This window comes from Ranitomeya imitator, chromosome 2, assembly GCF_032444005.1.
Source record: "Ranitomeya imitator isolate aRanImi1 chromosome 2, aRanImi1.pri, whole genome shotgun sequence".
Lineage (NCBI taxonomy): Eukaryota > Metazoa > Chordata > Amphibia > Anura > Dendrobatidae > Ranitomeya > Ranitomeya imitator.
This window is the reverse complement of record NC_091283.1, coordinates 388,327,832-388,353,800: the sequence shown is the minus strand read 5'-3', so window position 1 is coordinate 388,353,800 and position 25,969 is coordinate 388,327,832. Positions and strand designations below refer to the sequence as shown.

The 25,969-nt window shown below is 45.6% G+C and overlaps 2 protein-coding genes across 3 annotated transcripts in view; both read left to right on the top strand.

The window, feature by feature from the left end:
• LOC138664110 (zinc finger protein 420-like) overlaps positions 1 to 25,969 on the top strand; it is a 292,426-nt gene that overhangs the window by 250,121 nt on the left and 16,336 nt on the right. The window contains exons 6-10 of one of the 2 annotated variants that reach the window (XM_069750536.1): positions 2,367 to 2,516; positions 2,646 to 2,825; positions 2,908 to 3,031; positions 3,118 to 3,215; positions 4,391 to 4,481. In XM_069750536.1, the coding sequence (XP_069606637.1) occupies positions 2,367 to 2,516; positions 2,646 to 2,825; positions 2,908 to 3,031; positions 3,118 to 3,215; positions 4,391 to 4,481 (643 nt within the window). The remainder of the gene's footprint in view (positions 1 to 2,366; positions 2,517 to 2,645; positions 2,826 to 2,907; positions 3,032 to 3,117; positions 3,216 to 4,390; positions 4,482 to 25,969) is intronic. The other variant, XM_069750537.1, reaches the window with a different exon arrangement.
• Positions 5,417 to 11,152, top strand: LOC138664118 (uncharacterized). Its single transcript, XM_069750550.1, has 2 exons — positions 5,417 to 7,018; positions 9,562 to 11,152. Exons 1-2 carry the CDS (start codon positions 6,547 to 6,549, stop codon positions 10,473 to 10,475), a joined length of 1,386 nt encoding a protein of 461 aa, XP_069606651.1. The 5' UTR covers positions 5,417 to 6,546; the 3' UTR covers positions 10,476 to 11,152.

Below are 25,969 nucleotides of genomic sequence, written 5' to 3'. Positions count from 1 at the left end.
TGTATATACATAGTAAATAACACATACAGTGCCTTGCGAAAGTATTCGGCTCCCTGGAACTTTTCAACCTTTTCCTACATATCATGCTTCAAACATAAAAATACCAAATGTAAATGTTTGGTGAAGAATCAACAAATGGAACACAATTGTGAAGTTGAACGAAATTTATTGGTTATTTTAAATTTTTGTGGAAATTCAAAAACTGAAAAGTGGGGCGTGCAATATTATTCAGCCCCTTTACTTTCAGTGCAGCAAACTCACTCCAGAAGTTCATTGTGGATCTCTGAATGATCCAATGTTGTCCTAAATGCCTGATGATAGTCTCAGGGTTTTGTTTGAAGCACAGAGAGCATCCTGAAGACCAAGGAACACAGCAGGCAGGTCCGTGATACTGTTGTGGAGAAGTTTAAAGCCAGATTTGGATACAAAATGAGTTCCAAAACTTTAAACATCCCAAGGAGCACTGTGCAAGCGATCATATTGAAATGGAAAGAGTATCATACCACTGCAAATCTACCAAGACCCGGCCGTCCCTCTAAACTTTCATCTCAAACAAGGATAAGACTGATCAGAGATGCAGCCAAGAGGCCCATGATCACTTTGGATGAACTGCAGAGATCTACAGCTGAGGTGGGAGAGTCTGTTCATAGGACAAGAATCAGTCGTACACTGCACAAATCTGGCCTTTATGGAAGAGTGGCAAGAAGAAAGCCATTTCATAAAGATATCCATTAAAAGTGTTGTTTAAAGTTTGCAACCAGCCACCTCGGAGACACACCAAACATGTGGAAGAAGGTGCTCGGGTCAGATGAAACCAAAATCGAACTTTTTGGCAACAATGCCAAACAATATGTTTGGCGTAAAGGCAACACAGCTCATCACCTTGAACACACCATCCCCACTGTCAAATATGGTGGTGGCAGCATCATGGTTTGGGCCTGCTTTTCTTCAGCAGGGACAGGGAAGATGGTTAAAATTGATGGGAAGATGGATGGAGCCAAATACAGGACCATTCTTGAAGAAAACCTATTGGAGTCTGCAAAAGACTTGAGACTGGGACGGATATTTGTCTTCCAACAAGACAATGATCCAAAACATAAAGCAAAATCTGCAATGGAATGGTTCACAAATAAATGTATCCAGGTGTTAGAATGGCCAAGTCAAAGTCCAGACCTCAATCCAATCGAGAATCTGTGGAAAGAGCTTATAACTGCTGTTCACAAATGATTTCCATCAAACCTCACTGAGCTCGAGCTGTTTGCCAAGGAAGAATGGGCAAGAATTTCAGTCTCTCGATGTACAAAACTGATAGAGACATACCCCAAGCGACTTGCAGCTGTAATCGCAGCAAAAGGTGGCGCAACAAAGTATTAAGTTAAAGGGGCCGAATAATATTGCACTCCCCACTTTTCAGTTTTTGAATTTCCACAAAAATAACCAATAAATTTCATTCAACTTCACAATTGTGTTCCACTTGTTGTTGATTCTTCACCAAAAATTTACATTTGGTATTTTTATGTTTGAAGCATGATATGTGGGAAAAGGTTGAAAAGTTCCAGGGAGCCGAATACTTTCGCAAGGCACTGTAGCTGTCAATATTGGATAACAATTTGGTCCAGTACCAGTATGCCTCCGCAATCTGTGGAAAAAGTTTTGGTAGCTGGCAATCCACAATCACATCTGAGTAATTAGTGTCACGAGCGAGTGACGTTCGTGGCAAATTGGTAACATCAATGATGTTCATGGTAGTTACTTAGATTCATCTTCGATAAACCTCATTGATGCCTATCAGCAACATATTCAGCTGCCGACTCTAAGGAAAATACTGCTTGTTTTCAGAATGCTGCAAAAAAAAGTAATACATTGAAGAACGATGTCATCTAGCATTTCTATACTACCTTGGTACTTTCTCAGTCGCTCTACATCCTCATCTAATATATAATCCATACATCCAATTATTGGCCTAGACAGTAATAATCTTTATTTTTATATAGCGCTAACATATTCCTCAGCGCTTTACAGTTTGCACACATCACCAGCACTGTCCCCTATGGGGCTCACAATCTAAATTCCCTATCAGTATGTCTTTGGAATGTGGGAGGAAACCGGAGAACCCGGAGGAAACCCACGCAAACACAGGGAGAACATACAAATTCCTTGCAGATTTTGTCCTTGGTGGGATTTGAAGCCAGGACTCCTGCGCTGCAAGGCTGCAATGCTAACCATTGAGCCACCGTTTTGCCCACAGCCAGTCCTTATGGGAAAAGACAATGCTCCTTCATGCTTCTCCTTATTCTTTCCAATAATTAGAATGTTTATATGGGGCTCTGTATGATTTCACAAAGGCTTATCTTCACTTCATTTAGGTCTCTACAATATCGGATCCTCTCAGTGGAGATCTTCCATATAAGAGAATTTTCCTGATTGATCCAACAAGGATGGATAGGGACAGGGACAAGATGGCGGAGAGAATATTACATGTTACCCTAGAGATCCTCTTCCGGCTTACTGGAGAGGTGAGAGATTCTGATGACGTCACATTACATCATTCTTATCTATGGGAATAACAGATGGACAGAACTGGAGAGGTGAGGACTCTGGAAATGTCTGTAGTGAGATTTATTAATGTGTCTCTCCATAACCAGGATTACACAGTAGTGAAGAAGACCTCTAGTGAGCGCTGTCAGGACCCTGTGTCTGAGGGATGGGGAAGACCCCTGAGCCCAATCACGGGGCCTCCACCTCGCCTCCTGATACATGAGGACATCAATGTCCAGAAGATCCTAGAACTCACCTACAATATGATTGAGCTGCTGACAGGAGAGGTGACACTGCTGGGAATGCTGGGACATTATACAGTAACTCGATGGAGGGATCGGGGGATGACAGTATCATTGTGTGTGTCAGGTTCCTATAAGGTGTCAGGATGTCATCGTCTATTTCTCCATGGAAGAGTGGGAGTATTTAGAAGGACACAAAGATCAGTACAAGGACGACATGATGGAGGTTCTCCTGCCCCTCACATCACCAGGTAATAGACAGGACTAAATACACACTGCCAATAATTAATTATCTGTATGTAAGGAATGACTCAGTCCCTGTATGTGTTTCCTCCAGTTCTATCTAGTGAGAGGACAACACCAGAGAGACGTCCACGTCCTCTTCTTCTACAAGACTGTAAACAAGAAGATCCCAATATTCCTCAGGATCATCAGGTAGATGGAGAAAAGCTGTCATGAAATCTCCCCAATGATTTGTAGAAGGCTGTGAAGGTTTTGTGCTCAGTCTTGTTTTATCCCCCAGCATTATACACTAAGCAGGCAATTTGTTTGAAACATTGGTCCTTTTCTGATTAGAGCTTCTTTAAATGGAAATGAGATGTTTTAAACTTGGTGGAGATGAAGGGAAAAAGCTGATCATAGACATTAGATGGTGTATAGGATGCAGTGACACACAGGAGACAGAGCAAGGGTTAACAGGTTCTTTTATCAAAAACAGTATAACAGCACGGGGGTAATATATGAATGTACTGATGCAGGGGAATGAAAGTATGGAAGAAAACAAAGATTTTAACTAATCAGTCTCTGGGCCTTGGAGGAAGGTGGCTGGAAAATCCCTCGGTGGCGCCGCAAGCGGCACGAGATGTCTCCTTTCCGGTCGCGCAGAAAGGTGATGCACTGTCTCTGTGCGGTAGTGAATTCTCCGGGTCTTCGGCATGTGGTCTCCTGGTCCGCACACGAGAAGCTGTACGAGTGCAGGTCCGTGGCTCAGCGGATGAAGAAAGCAGTTCAGTAGTCGAGGCCACAGAAGAAGTGCACAGTTCAACGGTCACAGACAGAGTCCAGCTCTCAGCGAACACCGCAGGGATGTTGCTGAGCAGTGCCTTCATGGTAGGAGAACAATAATGAGCATTCTGTACTGGTCACTGTACGGTGCGGGAGTCTCCCTGGACTGTGTGGCGTCCAACGGATGAGTTTGCCACCAGGGTAAAGCAGCACAGAAGGAGTCAACCATCTCTGTACTCACATGCTGGTTCCCCGTCAAAAGTCCCGTCTTCCTACTCTCAGAGCTATATATGTCGGATCCACCCTCACCAGTCGGGTGTCCTGAACTGCTCCAGTCAGAAATTTCTTCCCCCCCCCCGGAATAATGGTGACAATCTCAACGGTTCCAGCCCAGACATGCAAGAGGGACAGTTAGCCTGGTCCACCTCCCTACAGTTGTCTGGATCTTCTCACACTTTCCTGGTTATGGAGCCAGCTTGTTACAATTAGGAGCCGACAGGTTGTATTTATACAGTAGATCTACAACTATTTGATCTTTTCTATTCTTCATAATCATTTCACCAAACGTTTTTACCTGTCTATGAATTTTGCAATTTTTGTTTTAGGGTAAAGATGTGAAATGCATTAATATTACAGAGACACATGTGATGGGTGATGAGCGGTCTACAATGGAGATTTCTACAGATAACGGCACAGGTGAGTAGTGACCACTAAAGGCAGAGTTACAGATTTTTCTCGTTCACTGGTTGTAGAATTATATGCAGATGGTTTAGGATATGTTCACAGAGTTTTTAATCTAGATTTCATATGTAACGATTTAGTAGTTATACAAAGAATACACTATTTTACACGGGAGTTGGAAGTTTCACCCCCAGCATTTCGGCCCCAGCATTTCGCCCCCAGCAGTTCGCCCCCGAACATTTCGCCCCCGCACATTTCGCACCCAGCAGTTCGCCCCCGGATGTTTCGCCCCCAGCAGTTCGCCCCCGGATGTTTCGCACCCAGCAGTTCTCCCCCGGATGTTTCGCCCCCAGCAGTTCGCCCCCGGATGTTTCGCACCCAGCTTTTGGCCCCCAGATGTTTCGCGCCAAATTAGGCAGGGAATTTCAGCCTCGTGTTTTAGCCCTAAGACCTCTTTCACAGTAGCCACTTTCCCAAGTGCTAAGCACTGGAAAAATCGCTAAGAAGATTGCCAATTTTGAATATACTGTATGGTGGACAGATTCTAACGTATCGGGTATTCTAGAAGGCGCAGCCACGTGGTATGTTGCACAGGTTATGTAGTATATTGGACAGTCCACGTAGTACATTGCACAGTCCACGTAGTATATTGGCCAGCCGACGTAGTATATTGCACTGCCCACGTAGTCTAGGAATGTGGGCACTATATTCGTGTTAAAAAAAAATAAATAATAAAGATATACTCACCTCAGGCACGAGCCCTGAAGTCCTCGAGCCTCTCTGCAGTGCTGGCGGTGGCTTCCGGTCTGAGCATAGGACCTGCGATGACGTCACGGTCACATGACCGTGACGTCATCGCAGGTCCTGGACGCATAGCATCGTTCGGATGGGAAGGCACGGCGTGCACCAGAGAGAGGCGCGGAGGACAGCGCGAAGTCGGAGGGGGTGAGAATAACTTTTTTTTTTTTTAATTCTTTTTAACATTACATCTTTTCACTATTGATGCTGCATAGGCACCATCAATAGCGAAAAGTTGGTCACACAGGGTTAATAGCAGCGTTAACGGAGTGCGGTACACCGCGATCCGTTAACGCTGGCATTAACCCTGTGTGAGTGGTCAGCGGTGAGTGCAGGGCAGTGAAGCAGCGGCCATTTTTCTGGCAGACTGTGACCGTCACTGATTGGTCGTGGCAATGGTCGTGGGCATTTTGCCACGACCAATCAACGACTTGGATTTACATGACAGACAGACGCCGCGACCAATGAATATATGAATAAAACGATACAGAAAGAAAGACGAAAGTGACCCTTAGACAATTATATAGTAGATAAGTCAATGGCTGGAAAAGCGAGGCTGTTTCGGCCAGCTCTTTTTATTTTATTACAGGAGCTATTTTTGAGCACTTAGCGTTCATCAATAGCCTGTATCTTATGGGTCATTACCGAGAGCGCTCACAAAAGCGCTCTGAAAAATGCCAGTAAAGCACATGCTCTGGAGTTCTAAAACAGTGGCAGCATAAGGGTGCTTTCACACTTCCGCTACATATGCACTACAGGCCGCCCGTTCGCTTCTGTAATGCCGCATTCCGCTAACCTGCAGCGGAACGAAAAGAAGAAAATGCTCTTCTTTTTGTTCTGACACTGATAGCGGAATGCGGCATTGCGAAAGCGAACGGGCGGCTGCAGATCGCGCAACCCAGCCGTTCACGTCTATGGGCAATGCAAGCGGAATGCTAGCATTCCGCCAGCATTGCCCCGGGGTCAGCTGGATGTCAGATCCAGAGCGGATCGACCTCTGGCTGCCACGAACACAAGTGTCAAAGTACTCTAAAATTACAGTGTGCAAGAGGCCTAAAATCTAAACAATTTTGAACTTTTACCTGACCCAGCACTGACCTGCTTTGTTGCAAGTTTTGTTGCAGATGTAACAAGTAGCAGGTCACATGTCCTGCAAGTTACATTAGACTAGCTTTTATTCCATCTGTACATCACAATATAGCAGTGTCTGAAATCTCCACAAAGAGAGGTGTACTGCCACAAAAAATCAGTCAGCTTCCACAGCAATTCACTTTCTACAACTATGAATTCAGTTCTGTCCAAACGTGGAAGGAGGAAGTTGGTCCATGAGAATCACATTTACTTATTTTCCAAACGAACCGCTGATGATGTCCATTCCATCTGGGTATGTGAAAAACGGTCGACTTGCAAGGGACGTGTTTGGACCAATGAAGAATCTGGCGAAGTTGTGAAAGTAGTCAATCTTCACAGTCACGCAGCACAAGCTGCAAGACCTGAAGCAATCCGACTTGTTAATGAGGCAGTTGCCAGGGCAAGGACAACACAGGAGACACCACAACAGATTCTCACAGACGTCGTTTCAGGAGCAGCACTTCTCCCAAGGAAAGCATCACTGAAGAGGACAATACGATTAGCAAGGCAACTTGGCAATATCCCAAGGTTACCTCAAACCCTTGATCAACTTGTTATCCCCCTGGAGTTCCAGGAGATCAGTATTGATGGTGTCCAGCAGCAGTTCCTTCTCCATGACTCTGGTAAGCTACTTAACCATTTAACATTGTATTAAAACAATTCTATTATGCATAATTATTGCAAAGTTTATTTTGCACAAATGTGAAAAATGCTAGGCTATAAGGTGCTGATATAAAATACTATGTGATTTTTGCCTTCAAGGGAAACTTTGAGGGTAATACAATGTAGTGAAGCCTACTGATTCCAACTAGTGTTGGCTGATGACTGGAAAGATAGGATCAGATCGGGCTGATGATACCGAAAGATTGGAATTAATTCCGATCCAATCTCCAGAGCTAGATATAGATACATACACACTGTACGCCCGAACAGTGTGTGTGTGTATATATATATGTATATATGTGGGTGGGTGATAGTGGTCTGGCACTTTTGGAACTTTGTAATGCAATAAAGGGTTTGTATAGGACTTCAGCAGCACGAAGGTCTTTCTTCATGGATGCATATTAAGTACGGGCGGAAGCCAACCGCTGCTCTAGCAGCACACTGAGTCCTCAGCAACAATCTCAGTTGAGCCACTCTTCTTCCAGCTTTCTTGCATATATATAATGGCCCCAAGCTGCACTGTTAAAAAATAAACCCAGTTATTCAACTCTCTCTCCGGTGTCCAGCGCTGTCTCCGGCAGTGCAGGGAATTCCAAAATCCCAACGCACATGTGCCGGGCTGTTCTGTGACGTGATGTAGTGCTTTCCCAGGACCGTCTAGTGAGCGGTCCTGGGATCACTCTCCATTGTAGTTATTATACGGCAGGCACAAAGGTGGCGATGCGCCGCCTGGATTAGGGATTCCCTGCACTGCTGGGCTAGGAGACGGAGCCAGTACTGAACACTGGAGAAAGAGGTGAGTAACTGGGTTTGTTTACTTTTTAACTGCGCAGCCTGGAGCCATTTACTAAAGCTAAATATGCACACACGCTGTACACCCGTACAGTGTGTGTGTGTGTGTGTGTGTGTGTGTATAATATACGCACACTGTTCGGGCGTGTATGCCCGGACAGTGTTTTCAGATTATGGCCAACACTAATTCCAAATATGCAGCATTGTACTGGCCATACCTGTCCTGGATGCTGCCTCGGAGTTCAGCCTCACCTGTCTTCGGCATGCATGGGCTGAACTGCCATCGCCGGCTGATTCCACGGCTCTCATAGTTCAGTCCTACAGATCCGTGGACAGGTCGGGCTGAACTCTGGAGCTCAGGTGAGATACGCCAGGATTTGCAGAGGCATTTTGCCTGCTGCTTGCAAGCACATTTTAAGCACTTTGCAAGCGCTTTGGCAAAATCCTTCTGCAAATAGGGGACGTGGCCAAGCTCTGCTATGGGTGTGGCCATGCCCTGCTATGGCCTAAACCGAGCGTATTTCCCGTGGTTTGCAGGCATTTTTTGGGAGGTTTCCCTCTTGCCCATTCCCTTGAATGGGCGAGCTAAGCACGTGATCCGCCGGAAAATAGCTTTGAAGCTGTTTTCCGGCCCCGGCCGGAATCCGCCCGTAACCCGCACCATAGACATGAAAGGGCGGGTTTCAGGCAGGAAACACAGCACGGAATACGCCTGTAAATCCAGCTTGTCTGGATAAAGCCTGAGGCCTCGTGCCCACTGACGGAAGGGGATTGCGGAGCGGCATCTCCGCAGCGGCTGTAATTGCGGTAGCAATCGCAGATCCCACGGGAATCTATTTGTGCCTGCAATTGTGGCCACTATTGTGGTGCCCTAATTCTGTATCAAAATCTTCACTTAACTCTGTGGATTTAGGTGCAGATTTTAGTGCAGGATTTCAGCCCCTTGTCTGAATGGCTGGAATTTTCTTTGTATAATGGCAGCATACATTTACATGCTGCACTGCATGTTTTTTTTTTTTTGTAAACAAAATTTTTTCATCAGCATGTGGATGGGATTTACACATTAATGCTGCATATGACCCCAGCCTAATGGACCATTCAGTTATGCCTTAGGCCAAAAGCACACTCGTGATTTTACTGGCGTTTTTTGCGTCCTGCACAATCCTCTCAATGAGACAGCATAGGCAGCGCGGTCGTCATGAACGTCCATGCTGCTCACCCGACGACTAGCGCGCCCATCCACCTGAATGGAACGCCCCATTCAGGCGGGCGACCCGCCCAGTCGTTCATTCAGACGTCCAGACGCACGCCGCGTCTGGATGCGGCTGTCAACTAGACGGCCGTTCAGCATGGCGGCGATCGGCCGTGCTGAATGGCCGTCTAGTTGAAGGGTCTAAAGGTACCCTAAAAATGTGACCTATTTCAAGTTTGGAAGTAATTTTAATTTTAAACAAAAATATATAATTTTCCACTGGGACAATATATGTTGTAAAAAAACTATTGGTTGGTCCCTTCACACTAGATTTTGCTTCAGTTTTTTTTATTATGAAATCAGAATATCTGGAGCAAAATGTGAGTTTTTAATGTGAGATATGAACAGAGCCTTCTGATTAGGATATTTTTTTTTGTGAATTTATCCCAAAATTCTCTGTCTGCTGCTTGTTACACTTTTTCTGTTATTTCCTCTACTAATACTTTCATTTTAAATTAGGAATTGGACACAGCCGTATGTTGATATTTGGAACAAGAGACAATCTCCATCTACTGGCACAAAGTAAAGAGTGGTTTGCTGATTGCATGTTTTTCACTACATCAGCCTTGTTTAAGCAACTTTACACAATTCATGTAGTCCACAGCGGCCTTGTTGTTCTGCTAGTGTACACCTTGCTGACAGTCAAGAGCCGTTCTACATACCAGAGGTTGCTGCAAGAGCTGAAGAACTTGCAGCCTGGACTGCAGCCAGACAACCTGATGTTGGATTTTGAACTAGCTGCAATACAGGCATTTGAAAGTGAATTCCCCAACCTTGTGAAGACTGGTTGCTTTTTCCACCTATCACAGTCAGTTTGGCGTAAAGTTCAAAATGAAGGACTCAAGATGCAATTCCAAGGTGACCATGAACTTGCCCGTTGGATACGCATGATACCTGCCCTGGCCTTTCTACCACCACAGAATGTTGTGCAATCATTTGAAGAATTAGTGGAAGATCCTGACTTTCCACAAGAAGCAATACCTATTGCCAACTATTTTGAAGACCGCTATATCGGTCGAATGAATCGCAGAGGACGTCAAGCACCTTTGTTTCCAGTTCAATTCTGGAATGTGTATGAACGAACATTGAATGATCAACAGCGAACAAATAATGATGTCGAAGGATGGCACTGTAGCTTTCGAGAAACATGTGGTACTATTTTCAAAAATATATACCGGTTCATTAACTGTCTGAAACATCAGCAAGAGCTCCATAGTTTTGAAATTATTCAGATAATAGCAGGAAATCCCATCGCTGCAAGAAACAAAAAGTATGCTACAATTTCAGCAAGGGTTAAACGTATCGTGCAAGATTTCAATAATAGAAGCTTGATAGATTATCTAAGAGGCATTGCCTACAGCATTGAATTTTAGTTCATGGTCACATATTGTATGTTTTGAGAGCAGTGTTTTTAGCTGTAAAATAATTCAAGCATTATAACCTGTAATTTGTATTTTCTCTTTTTCTCTAATCCTTCCCCTCTATACCTTTTTATGTTTCTTGTTAAAAGAGTTTTGATATATACAGTTAAAGCATAACTCTACAAAAAACATGTTATGTTATAGTACCTGTGCCCATGATATTCATTTCCAAAGGAGACCTTCCAGCAGCTTCACTTCTGTGTGAAAAGTCTCATCCAAGTTAAAGCTCCATGTGCTGCAGGATTTCAGTGGTTGCTAAGGAGGTTGTTTCTCCTTAGTAGCAGTACTTGTGGATGGATTCTAGAGGGCGTGGCTGCACAGGAGCATGCAACTAACAATATATTCCCTATGATGTATAAAGGGCTGCTGGTTTACGGCCCTCTGCAAAGCCCCCCCCCCCCTATGTGTTCCATCCTGTAACGGCTTTACACAGGCAGGGGGGAGCCCTCCTCTTGTTCAGGACAGAGCACATGAGCGGAGGGTGAAGGGGAGCTTTGCAGAGGACTGTGAACAAGCAGCCCTGAATGTATCATAGGGAGCCAGGATCCGTTCTGCTGCCAAGGGGGCATGACCTCCTTAGTAACCAATGAAATCTTACTATTTTCCTGTCTGTTTGTAAAATTACTCATCTAGAAAACAAAGTTTTAGAATAAAAAAAACTAATTTGATCAGAATTCTTTATCTTAGACTCATATGGTGTATTAGTGATAAGCGAACCTGCCAATGTTCAGTTCAGGAAGGTCTTTCCCAGGTGCGAAAGATCCAGGAGCAAATTGCTAGAGGCAAAACATCCAGGGATGAACTGCTGGGAGTGAAACATCCGGGGGCGAAACATCCGGGGCGAACTGCTGGGGGCGAAATGTGCGGGGGTGAAACAACCTGGGGGCGAAATGCTGGGGGTGAAATGTTCGGGGGCGAAGTGTACCTGGGGGCGAACTGCTGGGGGCAAAACTTCCTAAAACCATTTTACACAGATGTCTCTCCTTCGCAGCCATAGCAGGCTTCTATGCTGTTACAAAGTATATATTTCTGTATTCAAAGTACTGTTTAAAACTGGACTCTGTGCTCAGTAGATGTCTCTAAATATACTTTTGAAGCTTGTTAGTAGTGGGGATTCCAACTTGGGACTCCTTATATGGAAGGCTGAAACAATACAAGTCAGGTATTGCAATAGAGAATTTCCTCAGCCTAAGCACCTCAATAGCATTTTTCTTTGCAAATATAATATATTGGTCCATACAGATATAAAATACTGGCATGTAGAGATATGAGTGTTGAAAATTTGTCATAGATTTTTTTACTACAAAGCTATTTTTGAAAATAATTGTGCAAAGCAATTACAGTAAACATATTTCTTCATTGCTTCATTGGGGGACACAGATAACCGTGGGTGTATGCTGCTGCTGCTAGGAGGCTGACACTATGCAAAAGGAATAAAAGGATAGCTCCTCCCCGGCAGTATACACCCACTGACAGGCACCAACTACCTCAGTTTGTGCTTAGTGTCTGTTGGAGGCGGACCTGGATCTGTCCCGGATCCGCAGCTAATCCTTTTTTCCTTACAGGTACAACGGTTTCTCCCTCCGCTCCTCTCTCTCAGACTAGAGGGAGCTGCTGAGCCCGCCCTTTCTTCTTGAAATTTGCGCCCTTTTCACTATTCCTCCCTCACTTCCCGGACCCGCGGTCACTGTTCGCCGCGCTCATAAGCGCCGTTCCTCTGCAAGTACCAGCGCCGTGCTTACATTCTGACGCGCTCCCTTCGTCGGGAAAATCTCTCACCGGCACATTTACTTTCACTTTCATTTCAGCTGGCCACTCTTTCAGCATCTCCTCGGGCCAATCAGACGTCGTACTCGATAAGGCCACGCCCTCCATTACCGCCCGTCCTATCACATTGGCTCCTCAGTTAAGCCACACCCTCCCCCTTCATCACGAGGCATCCTACGTTTCTCCATCTTGGAAGCTGCGCAGTATCTCGTGCATCGCTCTCTGCCTGGACGGATTTTCGGCTCTAGGAACACCGCTAACCTCTGTCTGCTGCAGTTCGCTGTACTGGGTAGGCTTTTCTCCTTCTTTTCTATACCACTGTGCCTTTGGCTAGCCCCCCTCCACAGTATCTCCCTTGATACTCCTCTATCACAATAGCGCACCAGGCTCTACATTTGTCCAACTCTGCAGGGGCTTCTCTTTCTAAGCCCACTAAAATTTATTACGCCTGCGCACGTTGTAAGAAAAAGTGGTCCTCACGCCAGTCATCATCTCTCTGTCAGTCCTGCAGTCCTCCTACCATGTCTGCCCCACAGCAGCCCTCCGACTCCCGGGATGAGTGCACTCCCCCTCCCCCAGAGTGGGCCGTTGCCATGTCCCAGTCGGTCTCTGACCTGACTAAGTTATCCCAGTCTCTGGTCCAGGCGCTTGAACGACTTCCACAGCTATCTGCAGCCACCAGTGCTCCGAACGTCTCTCATGGCGAATCGCACGCACCTGATATCAACTTTCAAATAGACAGACCAGCTAGCTGTTCTAGAAAGAGGACTCTGTCAGGCTCCTCTTCCAGCTCTCCGGGTCCCTCCGCAGCACCGAAGCTGCTCTCCTCTTCCCAATTCTCCTCTTCGGAGGAGGACCTTGGATCGGATATAGATTCACAGTACGGGTCTGACTCTGATTCAGACCAGACTTCCAGGATGCAGGCCATGGTTGATAGTCTTATCTCGGCTATTTCTCAAACCCTCAAACTGAAAGATGTCGAGGCATCTTCCCAGGAACCTTCTTTCTCTTTCAAGTGGGTAAAACGTCCCTCCCGCTCCTTTCCCAACCACGAGGAGTTTGCATCTACTCTGTCGAAGCACTGGGAGCATCCTGAAAAGCGCTTTCCGGGAAGAAAACACTTAGACGTCCTATACCTCTTATGCGCCGATCTTCTTTGCAAATGGGCAGAGTCCCCCAAGGTAGATCCGCCGGTTTCTCATCTTTCCTCTAAGACAGTTCTATCCTTACCCGATGGTGCGTCTCCTAAAGACGCGACAGACAGGCAGATCGAGGCACTAGCCAAATCAGCCTTTGAGGCATCTGGTGCATGGTGCATCCCTCTGCCCCAATTTCGCCTCTACCTGGGTGGCAAAAGCTGTCACCGCCTGGGCCAAGATACATCGCCGAGGCATCTTAGCTTCGGCTTCTCTGGACGAGCTAGCTGAATTGGCAGACCAGATTGGTCACGCTGGCAAATACATTTTGGCTGCCTCCCTGGATGTGGCAGGCTGTTCTGCCAGAGCAAGTAGCAACATAGTGGCTATACGCTGTATCCTTTGGTTGAAGGCATGGAGCCTAGATACTGCTTCCAAAAGATCCCTCACCAACTTGGCCTTCCAAGGCTCCAGGCTCCAGGGGCTTGGCTAGGCCAGATAATTTTGGACGCTACTGGGAGAAAAAGCACCTCTCTCCCTCACTCTAGACCCAAGCGTCTTTTCAACAGGAAGGGCCCTCGGCCCTTTAGGTCCTTTCGCCCATTTCCAGCTTTAGAATCCTCTTCACAGCAAGAGCGTCCCTCTGCCTCAGGTGAACGAAGGAAACCTTCTTACAAACCTTCTCCCAGCTGCAGGTCTAAAGGCCGATCTTCCAGGTCCTTTGGGTCCCGTTCCAACAGGTTCCATTCTAAGTGACAGGTCGCCCACACCTGGAAGTCTTTCCAGGGTGGGGAAGCAGGCTTCTTTCCTTCAGGGACGCCTGATTGTCGGTGGTCAGCAACGCCTTGGTCAGAGAGATCGTTGCCTCCGGTTACAAGATCGAATTTTCTTCCCTCACAGGAAGTCACTTCTTTCTTTCTCATCCACCAAAGCAGCCGTCCCAATTACCCGGGTTCCTTCAAGCCGTCTCTTCCCTGGTCACCGCTGGTGTAGTTGTTCCGTTCCATCAAACAAACTATTTTCGGGGTTCTACTCGAATCTCTTCGTAGTCCCGAAAAAAGACTGTTCTCTCCGTCCGATTCTGGACTTAAAATTGCTGAATCGTCACATTCGACTCCGCCACTTCAGGATGGAATCCTTACGATCGGTGATCGCCGCCATGGAGCCGGGGGAATTTCTCTGCTCGGTAGACATTCAGGATGCGTATCTTCACGTTCCTGTTATGATCTGGTGGCCTTGAAGCAGCATGAGACGTACTCTGGAGAAGGTGGCACCTGCACTGACCGCAAACCCTGAACTTAGCAGCGCAACTAGAAAGTAGCCGTGGGGGGTACCTAACGCTCCCTAGACCCCTCGACACAGCCTAAGAATTAACTACCCCTAAAGACAGAAACAGGAAACCTATCTTGCCTCAGAGAAAATCCCCAAAGGATAGACAGCCCCCCACAAATATTCACTGTGAGAGGAGAGGAAATAACATACGCAGACATGAAATCAGGATTTAGCATAGGAGGCCATACTAGCAAAAAAGAAAGGATAGAACAGAGTACTATGCGGTCAGTATAAAACACTAGAAAATATCCACCACAGAAAATACAAAACACCACATCTGACTAAAGACACGGAGGGTATATCTGCATCTCCAGAGACACAGCTAGGCTGCAAAAAATCCTTCACAACAAAGCTGGACAAGACAAAACATGAAAAATGCACAGAACTATAAGATCCACAGCAGGTGGACAGCAAAAACTAAGCCCGGACTTATCTTTGAAGAAAAGCACGGCGAACAGGAGAGACCAGAAGGGATGTGAATCCTCCAAAAACAATGGACAACTGGCACTGACTAAAAGAACAAGCAAGGCTATATAGCCCAGCCCAAATTGCAAAAAATAGATACACCTGATAAATGCTGCGATCCAACTACCGCAGCACTACCACTCATAACCACCGGAGGGAGCCCAAGAGTAGAATTCACAACACGTTCTTATTTGTGTGCGGCACCAGAGATTCCTTCGGTTTGTGATCTAGGACGATCACTACCAATTCACGGCCCTTCCCTTCGGCCTGGGGTCTGCCCCCGGGGTCTTCACCAAGGTCATGGCGGCGATCATTGCCATCCTTCGTTCCAGGGGGATTCTCATTATCCCTTACCTGGACGATCTGCTTATCAAGGGCTCATCCTACCGAGACTGCGCTCGAAGTCTCCAAATCACTCTGGACACCCTTACCCGCCGCGACTGGACCATCAACCGGGACAAATCCTCTCTAATTCCCTCCCAGGAGCTGACATTTCTGGGCATGGAATTCAACACCTACTCGGCTCGGGTCTTTCTCCCAAAGGACAAGTTTGCAGTTCTCCACAAGGGAATCCGATCTCTAAGGCGCCCAATTCCCCGTTCCCTACGAATCTGTATGGGAGTCCTGGGGAAGATGGTTGCCTCCATGGAAGCCGTGCCTTTCGCCCAGTTCCACACTCATCCCCTCCAGCTGTTCCTTCTGTCCACCTGGAACAGGTCCACGACCTCCCTAGACCGTCCCGTTTGTCTGCCTCCCCAAGTAAGGCAGTCTCTATCTTGGTGGACTCTGTCCTCCTCAGTCCTGAAAGGGAGGTCCTTTCTCCCCCTTCAGTGGCAGGTCATCACCACCGACGCCAGTCTCCTTGGGTGGGGAGCGGTCTTCCGACAGTACACAACACAAGGTTGCTGGAGCACCCAGGAAACACTTCTTTCATCAACCTTTTAGAGATTAGGGCAGTATTCCTTGCCCTACTCCACTGGCAGTATCTCCTGACAGGCAGACCCATCCGCATCCAGTTGGACAACGCCACGGCGGTGGCATACCACCAAAGCGGGACTCGCAGCAATCAGGTGATGGTGGAAACGGCAAAAATTCTGCTATGCTTTTTTCTTTTTGCATAGTGTCAGCCTCCTAGCAGCAGCAGCAGCATACACCCATGGTTACCTATGTCCCCCAATGAAGGCTCCAAGAAAGAGATTTTACGGGAAGTACCAAAAAATCCCTCTTTTGTGACCATGTAATCGTAACAACCAGTTCAATATTTTTTATAATAATTTTTATTTCTATATCACCAACATATTCCGCAGCACTTTACAATTTTAGAAGGGATGTGTACAGATAAAAAAGACATTACCGAATAAACATAACTCGGATACCAAGGGAGTGAGGGCCCTGCTCCAAAGCTTACAATCCATGAGGAAATAGGGAAGATACGAATGATAAATAGTAAAATGTGCTTATACTGTACGATACAGCTATAATATACTAAATATATGCATATTATGCTGCATTAACTGGTCACCAGCTAGTATGTGTAGAGCACAGAGACAGAAGGCTATTAAGTGCATGGAGGGTGTGTGAACAGATGCTACGAGGATCATGATTTTGAAGAAAACGTTTTTAGGGGCCAAGCGGGATAGTTAGTGAGGTGAGGCGATAGGCCAGTCTAAAGAAATACATTTTTAAACCACGCTTAAAACTGGGTTTAGGGAATTAATTGTAGTGCATTCCATAGAATTGGTGCAGCACACGAGAAGACTTTGTCTTGAAGACAGGAATGGGAGGTTCGGATTATTGAGGATTTTATTTATTTTTTTTTTAAACAATAATTTTTATCGATTTTTTTTTTTTTTTAACATATATATGGAAATACATTCAAAAGCATTTTCTTAGCTTACAGAATCTTAATTTTAGTTTTTGATTATCACATTACAATTTGTAAGGTAAAAATACAGACTAATCAACACATAAACCCCCCCTTACCCTCCCTCTTCTCAGACATGCAGGAAATGTGCACCTCTTCTTTCTTTATGTACATCTTCTTAATCTCAAACCATTATAGAATATTTAGTTTAACCAGTGTCCCTACCACCTATTCTATCAACATTCAGATCAGCTATTTTCAACTTCCCCAATGTTCCTTACATGTCCTCCAATATGTACCAACTGGTCTGTTCAAAGGGTTTCAAAATTCCCTGAAGTTCTTTGTTGTATAATGTTTAGGTAAAAAGCTTTTCCACTTTGTCATGAGTAATTTTATACTCTTTTCCTTCTTACGTTCTGCTTCCAGCCATTCTAAGTGAAATAAAGTCATCATTTGACTTATTATAGCTTTCCGAATTGGAATGGAATCATTCAGCCAATCTTTTAAGACAATCTTATCAGACAAATTAAATGGAACACTGGAGTTAAGGTACCGTCTCACAGTGGCACTTTGGTCGCTACGACGGCACGATCCGTGACGCTCCACATCGCTCCATTATCACTCCAGCGTCGTAGACTGCGGTCACAGTTCGCAATGCACGACGCTGGAGCGATAATTTCATGACGTGTTTGCGATGTAGAAACTGTTGGTTACTATGCGCACATCGTATACAATATCGTGCACACCTTTGTTACACGATGCAATCATGCCGCCACAGCGGGACACTTGATGACGAAAGAAAGTTTCAAACGAAATGCTACGACGTACGATTCTCAGCGGGGTCCCTGATCGCAGTAGCATGTCAGACACAGCCAGATCGTAAGTATATCGCTGGAACGTCACGGATTGTGCCGTCATAGCAACCAAAGTGCCACTGTGAGACGGTACCCTTAATGTTTCCTTTCCTTTTTGTTGTGTGGCTCCATCTCCCTTCCAGTAATGGAAAAGGAATGATAACGGGTGCAATAATATACTCCCAATGCCCAAATTTTCCATCATCTGTTTTGTCTTTCAAGAATTCTTGTACTTTAGGGCCGCCCCAGAGTCTGTGTAGTAAATCGGGCTCTCTAAGTTTACATTTGGACAATGTACCAGGCGATCCCTCATTGTTCAAGATACTGGTATGTTGAAGGCTAGTATAGTTCTATGCATAATCCTACATTGTGTGTCTCTCCAAACTTCACTCAAAATATTTTTCCGCACTGCCTGCCAACCTGCTAGTATTATTTCCCCCAATTTCCTCACCTTTTATTTGTTTTGCCCAAGATCTAAATGTTTGCTCTATGTCCATTTTCCCAAGGATGTCTTTAAAACCACTGTATTTTGTGGATATATTGTGTGTGCCTGCTCGGTCAAATAATAGATTATCCATTGCATTCCTTCTTGTTTCTTCCCTCTCATTTATCAAATGTGTCATAATCGTTCCTTTTATTTGTCCAAATTGTAGGAATTGTTGTTCACTTATTCACCTATTTTCTTCTTCGTGCAGTAGATTAGCAATTTTATGGATCCTTTTTCACCCTTCATTCCTGAAATAGTTTGTTCTCTGCTATTTGTTGCAATGCTGGATTTACCCATATGGGTAAATCTCTCGAGATTTTCCATTATAATTTTAATTTTCTCCTAAATTCCTTCCATGTGGCTATTGTGTCTCGGTACACTATTGGATTTTTAATTTGTTTAGGCATTAGGTTTTGTGGCATGTGTAATAAGGCGACTAAGTTTCACGCATACGATTTTTCCAGGGTCGTATCAGAAATCCCAATAGTGTCTTTAACCAATCTACTACAGTTAGGTCCATATATATTTGGACAGAGACAACATTTTTCTAAATTTGGTTATAGACATTACCACAATGAATTTTAAACAAAACAATTCAGATGCAGTTGAAGTTCAGACTTTCAGCTTTCATTTGAGTTAATCCACATTAAAATTGGATGAAGGGTTTAGGAGTTTCACCTCCTTAACATGTGCCACCCTGTTTTTAAAGGGACCAAAAGTAATTGGACAATTGACTCCAAGGCTATTTCATGGACAGGTGTGGGCGGATTCATTATGTCATTCTCCATTAAGCAGATAAAAGGCCTGGAGTTCAGTTGAGGTATGGTGCTTGCATTTGGAAGGTTTTGCTGTGAAGTAAACATGCGGTCAAAGGAGCTCTCCATGCAGGTGAAACAAGCCATCCTTAAGCTGCGAAAGCAGAAAAAAAATCCGAGAAATTGCTACAATATTAGGAGTGGCAAAATCTACAGTTGGTACATCCTCAGAAAGAAAGACCTGGGTGCCCATGGACGACAACAGTGGTGGATGATCGCAGAATAATCTCCATGGTGAAGAGAAACCCTTTCACAACAGCCAACCAAGTGAACAACACTCTCCAGGAGGTAGGCGTATCAATATCCAAATCTACCATAAAGAGACGACTGCGTGAAAGTAAATACAGAGGGTTCACTGCACGGTGCAAGCCACGCATAAGCATCAAGAATAAAAAGGCTAGACTGGACTTTGCTAAAAAAAACATCTAAAAAAGCCAGCACAGTTATTTATTATTATTATTATACATTTTATAACGCCATTTATTCCATGGCGCTTTACATGTGAATACGGGGCAAATATAGACAAATACATTATATACGTGAATTAAATACATGAGCAAAAAACAAGACACACGGGTACATAAGGAGGGAGGACCCTGCCCGCGAGGGCTCACAGTCTGCAGGGGATGGGTGATGAAACGCTAGGAGAGGGTAGGGTAGGTTGTGCGGTGGTTCAGTAAGTTCAGGATCACTGCAGGCTGTAGGCTTGTTGGAAGAGGCGAGTCTTCAGGTTCTTTTTGAAGGTTTCTATGGTAGGCGAGAGTCTGATGTGTTGGGGTAGGGAGTTCCAGAGTATGGGGGAAGCACGGGAGAAGTCTTGGATGCGGTTGTGGGAAGAAGAGATGAGAGGGGAGTAGAGAAGGAGGTTTTGAGAGGATCGGAGGTTGTGTGTAGGTAGGTATCGGGAAACCATGTCACAGATGTATGGAGGAGACAGGTTGTGGATGGCTTTGTATGTCATTGTGAGGGTTTTGAACTGGAGTTTCTGGGCGATAGGTAGCCAGTGAAGGGCTTGACATAGGGGAGAGGCTGGGGAATAGCGGGGAGACAGGTAGATTAGTCGGGCAGCAGAGTGTAGGATGGATTGTAGTGGTGCCAGAGTGCTAGAGGGGAGTCCAGAGAGTAGGAGGTTGCAGTAGTCGAGGCAGGAGATGATAAGTGCATGCACTAGCGTTTTTGCGGTGTCGCGGTCAAGGAAAGCACGGATCCGGGAAATATTTTTGAGTTTGAGACGGCAGGAGGAGGCAAGGGCTTGGATATGTGGCTTGAAAGAGAGGGCAGAGTCGAGGATCACCCCGAGGCACCGGGCGTGTGGGACTGGGGAAAGTGAGCAGCCATTGACATTGATGGATAGGTCTGGTGGAGGGGTAGAGTGAGATGGGGGAAAGATGAGGAATTCTGTTTTGTGCATGTTCAGTTGTAGAAAGCGAGCAGAAAAGAAGGCTGAAATAGCAGACAGACAGTGTGGGATTTTGGTAAGTAAGGAGGTGAGGTCACGTCCGGATAGGTAGATCTGCGTGTCATCAGCGTAGAGATGGTACTGCATACCGTGGGATTCGATGAGCTGTCCCAGGCCGAAGGTATAGATGGAGAAGAGTAGGGGTCCTAGAACAGAGCCTTGAGGAACACCGACTGACAAGGGGCAAAGTGAGGAGGTGGTGTGGGGGAGGGAGACACTGTTGTGAATTCAGCTTTTTGGCTCCCTCCGGTGGTTGTAGAGGGTAATGCAGTTGTGCCTGGACTGCAGGAGTGGACAGGTGTATCTACTAATTGCAAAACTGACTGGGGTATATAGCTTTGCAGGATCCTTTAGTCAGTGCCAGTTGTCCATTGTTCTGGAAGGATTCACTTCCCTGTTGGTCTCTCCTGTTTGCTGTGCTTTTCTACAAAGATAAGTCTGCTTGGTTTTTGCTGTCCACCTGCAGTGGACTTTATAGTTCTGTGCATTTTCATGTTTTTGTTTTGTCCAGCTTAGTCTGTGAAGGATTTTTTGCAGCCTAGATATTTCTCTGGAGATGCAGATATACCCCCCCATGTCTTTAGTCAGATGTGGTGATCCGTATTTTCTGCGGTGGATATTTTCTAGTGTTTTTATACTGACCGCATAGTACTCTGTTCTATTCTTTCTTTTTAGCTAGTATGGCCTCCTATGCTAAAATCTGATTTCATATCTGCGTATGTTATTTCCCTCTCCTCTCACAGTCAATATTTGTGGGGGGCTATCTATCCTTTGGGGATTTTCTCTGAGGCAAGATAGGTTTCCTATTTCTGTCTTTAGGGGTAGTTAGATCTTAGGCTGTGCCGAGGGGTCTAGGGAGTGTTAGGTACCCCCCACGGCTACTTCTAGTTGCGCTGCTAGGTTCAGGGTTTGCGGTCAGTACAGGGACCACCTTCTCCAGAGTCCGTCTCATGCTGCTCCTAGGCCACCAGATCATAACAGTACAACTGGCCAACAATGAGTTAATTGCATCTCAGAAGAAGGGCGGGAAGCTTTTGAGCCATTTTTTTTTTCCTTAGCCTGTTTGGGATTTTCCTCCCTCTTTACCTCTTGGTGGCTACGGAGTCTGGTATTAACATGAATGTTCAGGAGTTAGTTTCTCGGGTGGATCAGCTTGCTGCTAGGGTACAGGGTATTTCAGATTTCATTGTTCAAACTCCTGCCTTAGAACCTAAGATTCCCACTCCTGATTTATTCTTTGGTGACAGATCCAAATTTTTGAGTTTCAAAAATAACTGTAAACTGTTTTTTGCATTAAGACCCCGGTCTTCTGGTGATCCTATTCAGCAGGTTAAAATCATCATATCTCTGCTGCGTGGTGACCCACAGGATTGGGCATTTTCCCTGGAATCTGGCAATCCTGCTTTGCTTAATGTTGATTCGTTTTTTCAGGCATTGGGGTTGTTGTATGATGAGCCTAATTCTGTGGATCAGGCTGAGAAAATCTTGTTAGCCCTGTGTCAAGGTCAAGAAGCGGCAGAATTGTATTGCCAGAAATTTAGAAAATGGTCAGTACTAACTAAATGGAATGAGGATGCCTTGGCGGCAATTTTCAGAAAGGGTCTTTCTGAATCCGTTAAAGATGTTATGGTGGGGTTCCAGACGCCTGCTGGTCTGAGTGATTCTATGTCTCTGGCCATTCAGATTGATCGGCGCTTGCGCGAGCGCAGAGTTGTGCACACTGTGGCATTGCCCTCTGAGCGGAGCCCTGAGCCTATGCAGTGTGATAGGATTTTGTCTAGAGCTGAACGTCAAACATTCAGGCGTCAGAATAGGTTGTGTTTTTACTGCGGTGATTCTGCTCATGTTATTTCTGATTGCCCTAAGCGTACAAAGAGAATCGCTAGTTCTGTTGCCATCAGTACTAATCTACCTAAATTTCTGTTATCCGTGACCTTGATCTGCTCATTATCATCATTTTCTGTCACGGCATTTGTGGATTCAGGCGCCGCTCTGAACTTAATGGACTTAGAATTTGCCAGACGTTGTGGTTTTCCCTTGCAGCCTTTGCAGAACCCTATTCCTTTGAGGGGCATTGATGCTACACCGTTGGCTAAAAATAAACCTCAGTTTTGGACACAGCTGACCATGAGCATGGCGCCAGTCCATCAGGAAGATTGTCGTTTTCTGGTGTTGCATAATTTGCATGATGATATTGTGCTGGGTTTTCCATGGTTGCAGCTACATAATCCGGTGTTAGATTGGAAATCCATGTCTGTGACTAGTTGGGGTTGTCAGGGGGTTCATGATCAGGTTCCTTTGATGTCAATTTCCTCTTCCCCCTCTTCTGAAGTAACTGAGTTTTTGTCTGACTTCCAGGATGTATTCGATGAGCCCAAATCCAGTTCCCTTCCACCGCATAGGGACTGTGATTGTGCTATTGACTTGATTCCAGGTTGTAAGTTCCCTAAGGGCCGACTTTTCAACCTGTCTGTGCCTGAACATACCGCCATGCGGAGCTATATTAAGGAGTCTTTGGAGAAAGGGCATATTCGGCCATCTTCTTCACAGTTGGGAGCGGGGTCTTTTTTGTTGCCGAGAAGGATAGCTCCTTGAAACCCTGTATTGATTATCGCCTCTTGAATAAGATCAAGGTCAAATTTCAATACCCCTTGCCTTTGCTTACTGATTTGTTTGCTAGGAGTAAGGGGTCTAGCTGGTTTACTAAGATTGACCTTCGAGGGGCATATAATCTTATTCGTATCAAGCAGGGTGACGAATGGAAAACTGCATTTAATACGCCCGAAGGCCATTTTGAATACCTTGTGATGCCATTCGGACTCTCTAATGCCCCATCTGTGTTCCAGTCCTTCATGCATGATATCTTTCGGAGTTATCTTGATAAATTCATGGTTGTATATTTGGATGATATTTTGATTTTTTCCGATGATTGGGAGTCTCATGTGAGGCAGGTCAGGATGGTATTTGAGATCCTCCGTAATAATGCTTTATTTGTGAAGGGGTCAAAGTGCCTCTTTGGAGTGCAGAAGGTTTCTTTTTTGGGTTTCATTTTTTTCTCCCTCATCTATAGAAATGGATCCGGTTAAGGTTCAGGCCATTCATGATTGGATTCAGCCCACATCTGTGAAGAGCCTTCAGAAATTCTTGGGCTTTGCTAATTTTTATCGTCGTTTCATTGCCAACTTCTCCAGTGTGGTTAAACCTCTAACCGATTTGACCAAGAAAGGCGCTGATGTGACGAATTGGTCCTCCGTTGCTGTTTCTGCCTTTCAGGAGCTTAAACGCCGATTTACTTCTGCCCCTGTGTTGCGTCAGCCAGATGTTTCTCTTCCATTTCAGGTTGAGGTTGACGCGTCTGAGATTGGGGCAGGGGCCGTTTTGTATCAGAGGAATTCTGATGGTTCCTTGATGAAACCATGTGCCTTCTTTTCTCGGAAGTTTTCGCCTGCGGAACGCAATTATGATGTCGGCAATCGGGAGTTGTTGGCTATGAAGTGGGCATTTGAGGAGTGGCGACATTGGCTTGAGGGGGCAAAGCACCGTATTGTGGTCCTGACCGATCATAAGTATCTGATTTACCTCGAGTCTGCCAAACGGCTGAATCCTAGACAGGCTCGATGGTCCCTGTTTTTCTCCCGTTTTGATTTTGTGGTCTCGTACATTCCTGGTACTAAGAATGTTAAGGCGGATGCCCTCTCTAGGAGTTTTTTTCCTGATTCCCCTGGGGTTCTTAAGCCGGTCGGCATTTTGAAGGAAGGGGTGATTCTTTCTGCCATCTCCCCTGATTTGCGACGGGTTCTTCAGGAATTTCAGGCTGATAAGCCTGACCGCTGTCCTGTGGGGAAACTGTTTGTTCCTGATAGATGGACTAGTAAAGTGATTTTTGAGGTTCATTGTTCTGTGTTGGCTGGCCATCCTGGGATTTTTGGTACCAGAGATTTGGTTAGTAGGTCCTTTTGGTGGCCTTCTTTGTCACGGGATGTGCATTCTTTTGTGCAGTCCTGTGGGATATGTGCGCGGGCTAAGCCTTGCTGTTCCCGCACTAGTGGGTTGCTTTTGCCATTGCCGGTCCCTGAGAGACCTTGGATGCATATTTCTATGGATTTTATTTCCGATCTTCCTGTTTCCCAAAGAATGTCGGTTATCTGGGTTGTCTGTGACCGATTTTCTAAGATGGTTCATTTGGTACCTTTGCCTAGGTTGCCTTCTTCTTCTGATTTGGTTCCGTTGTTTTTTCAGCATGTGGTGCGATTGCATGGTATTCCGGAGAATATTGTGTCCGACAGAGGTTCTCAGTTTGTTTCCAGGTTTTGGCGGGCCTTTTGTGCCAAGCTGGGCATTGATTTGTCTTTTTCCTCTGCATTTCATCCTCAGACAAATGGCCAGACTGAGCGAACTAATCAGACCTTGGAGACCTATTTGAGATGCTTTGTGTCTGCTGATCAGGATGATTGGGTGGCTTTTTTGCCATTGGCCGAGTTTGCTTTTAATAATCGGGCTAGTTCGGCTACTTTGGTTTCGCCTTTTTTTTGTAATTTTGGTTTTCATCCTCGTTTTTCTTCTGGGCAGGTTGAGCCTTCTGACCTTCCTGGTGTGGATTCTGTGGTTGACAGGTTGCAGCAGATATGAGCTTATGTGGTGGACAAATTGGTGCTGTCTCAGGAGGAGGCTCAGCGCTTTGCTAACCGTCGTCGGTGTGTTGGTTCCCGGCTTCGGGTTGGTGATCTGGTTTGGTTATCTTCCCGTCATGTTCCTATGAAGGTTTCTTCCCCTAAGTTTAAGCCTCAATTTATTGGTCCTTATAGGATTTCTGAGATTATTAATCCGGTGTCCTTTCGCCTGGCGCTTTCGGCCTCTTTTGCTATTCATAATGTCTTCCATAGATCTTTGTTGCGGAAATATGTGGAGCCCGTTGTTCCCTCTGTTGATCCTCCGACTTCTGTATTGGTCGATGGGGAGTTGGAATATGTTGTTGAGAAGATTTTGGATTCCCGTTTTTCGAGGCGGAATCTTCAGTACCTTGTCAAGTGGAAGGGTTATGGCCAGGAGGATAATTCTTGGGTTTCTGCCTCTGATGTGCATGCCGTTGATTTGGTTCGTGCCTTTCATCGGGCTCATCCTGATCGGCCTGGGGGCTCTGGTGAGGGTTCGGTGACCCCTCCTCAAGGGGGGGGGGTACTGTTGTGAATTCAGCTTTTTGGCTCCCTCCGGTGGATGTAGAGGGTAATGCAGTTGTGCCTGGACTGCAGGAGTGGACAGGTGTATCT

Coding starts and splice junctions, on each gene's coding strand:
- LOC138664118 (XM_069750550.1), top strand. CDS start 6,547: ATGAATTCAGTTCTGTCCAAACGTGGAAGGAGGAAGTTGGTCCATGAG. Junction 7,019..9,561: donor GTTCCTTCTCCATGACTCTG/GTAAGCTACTTA, acceptor ATTTTAAATTAG/GAATTGGACACAGCCGTATG.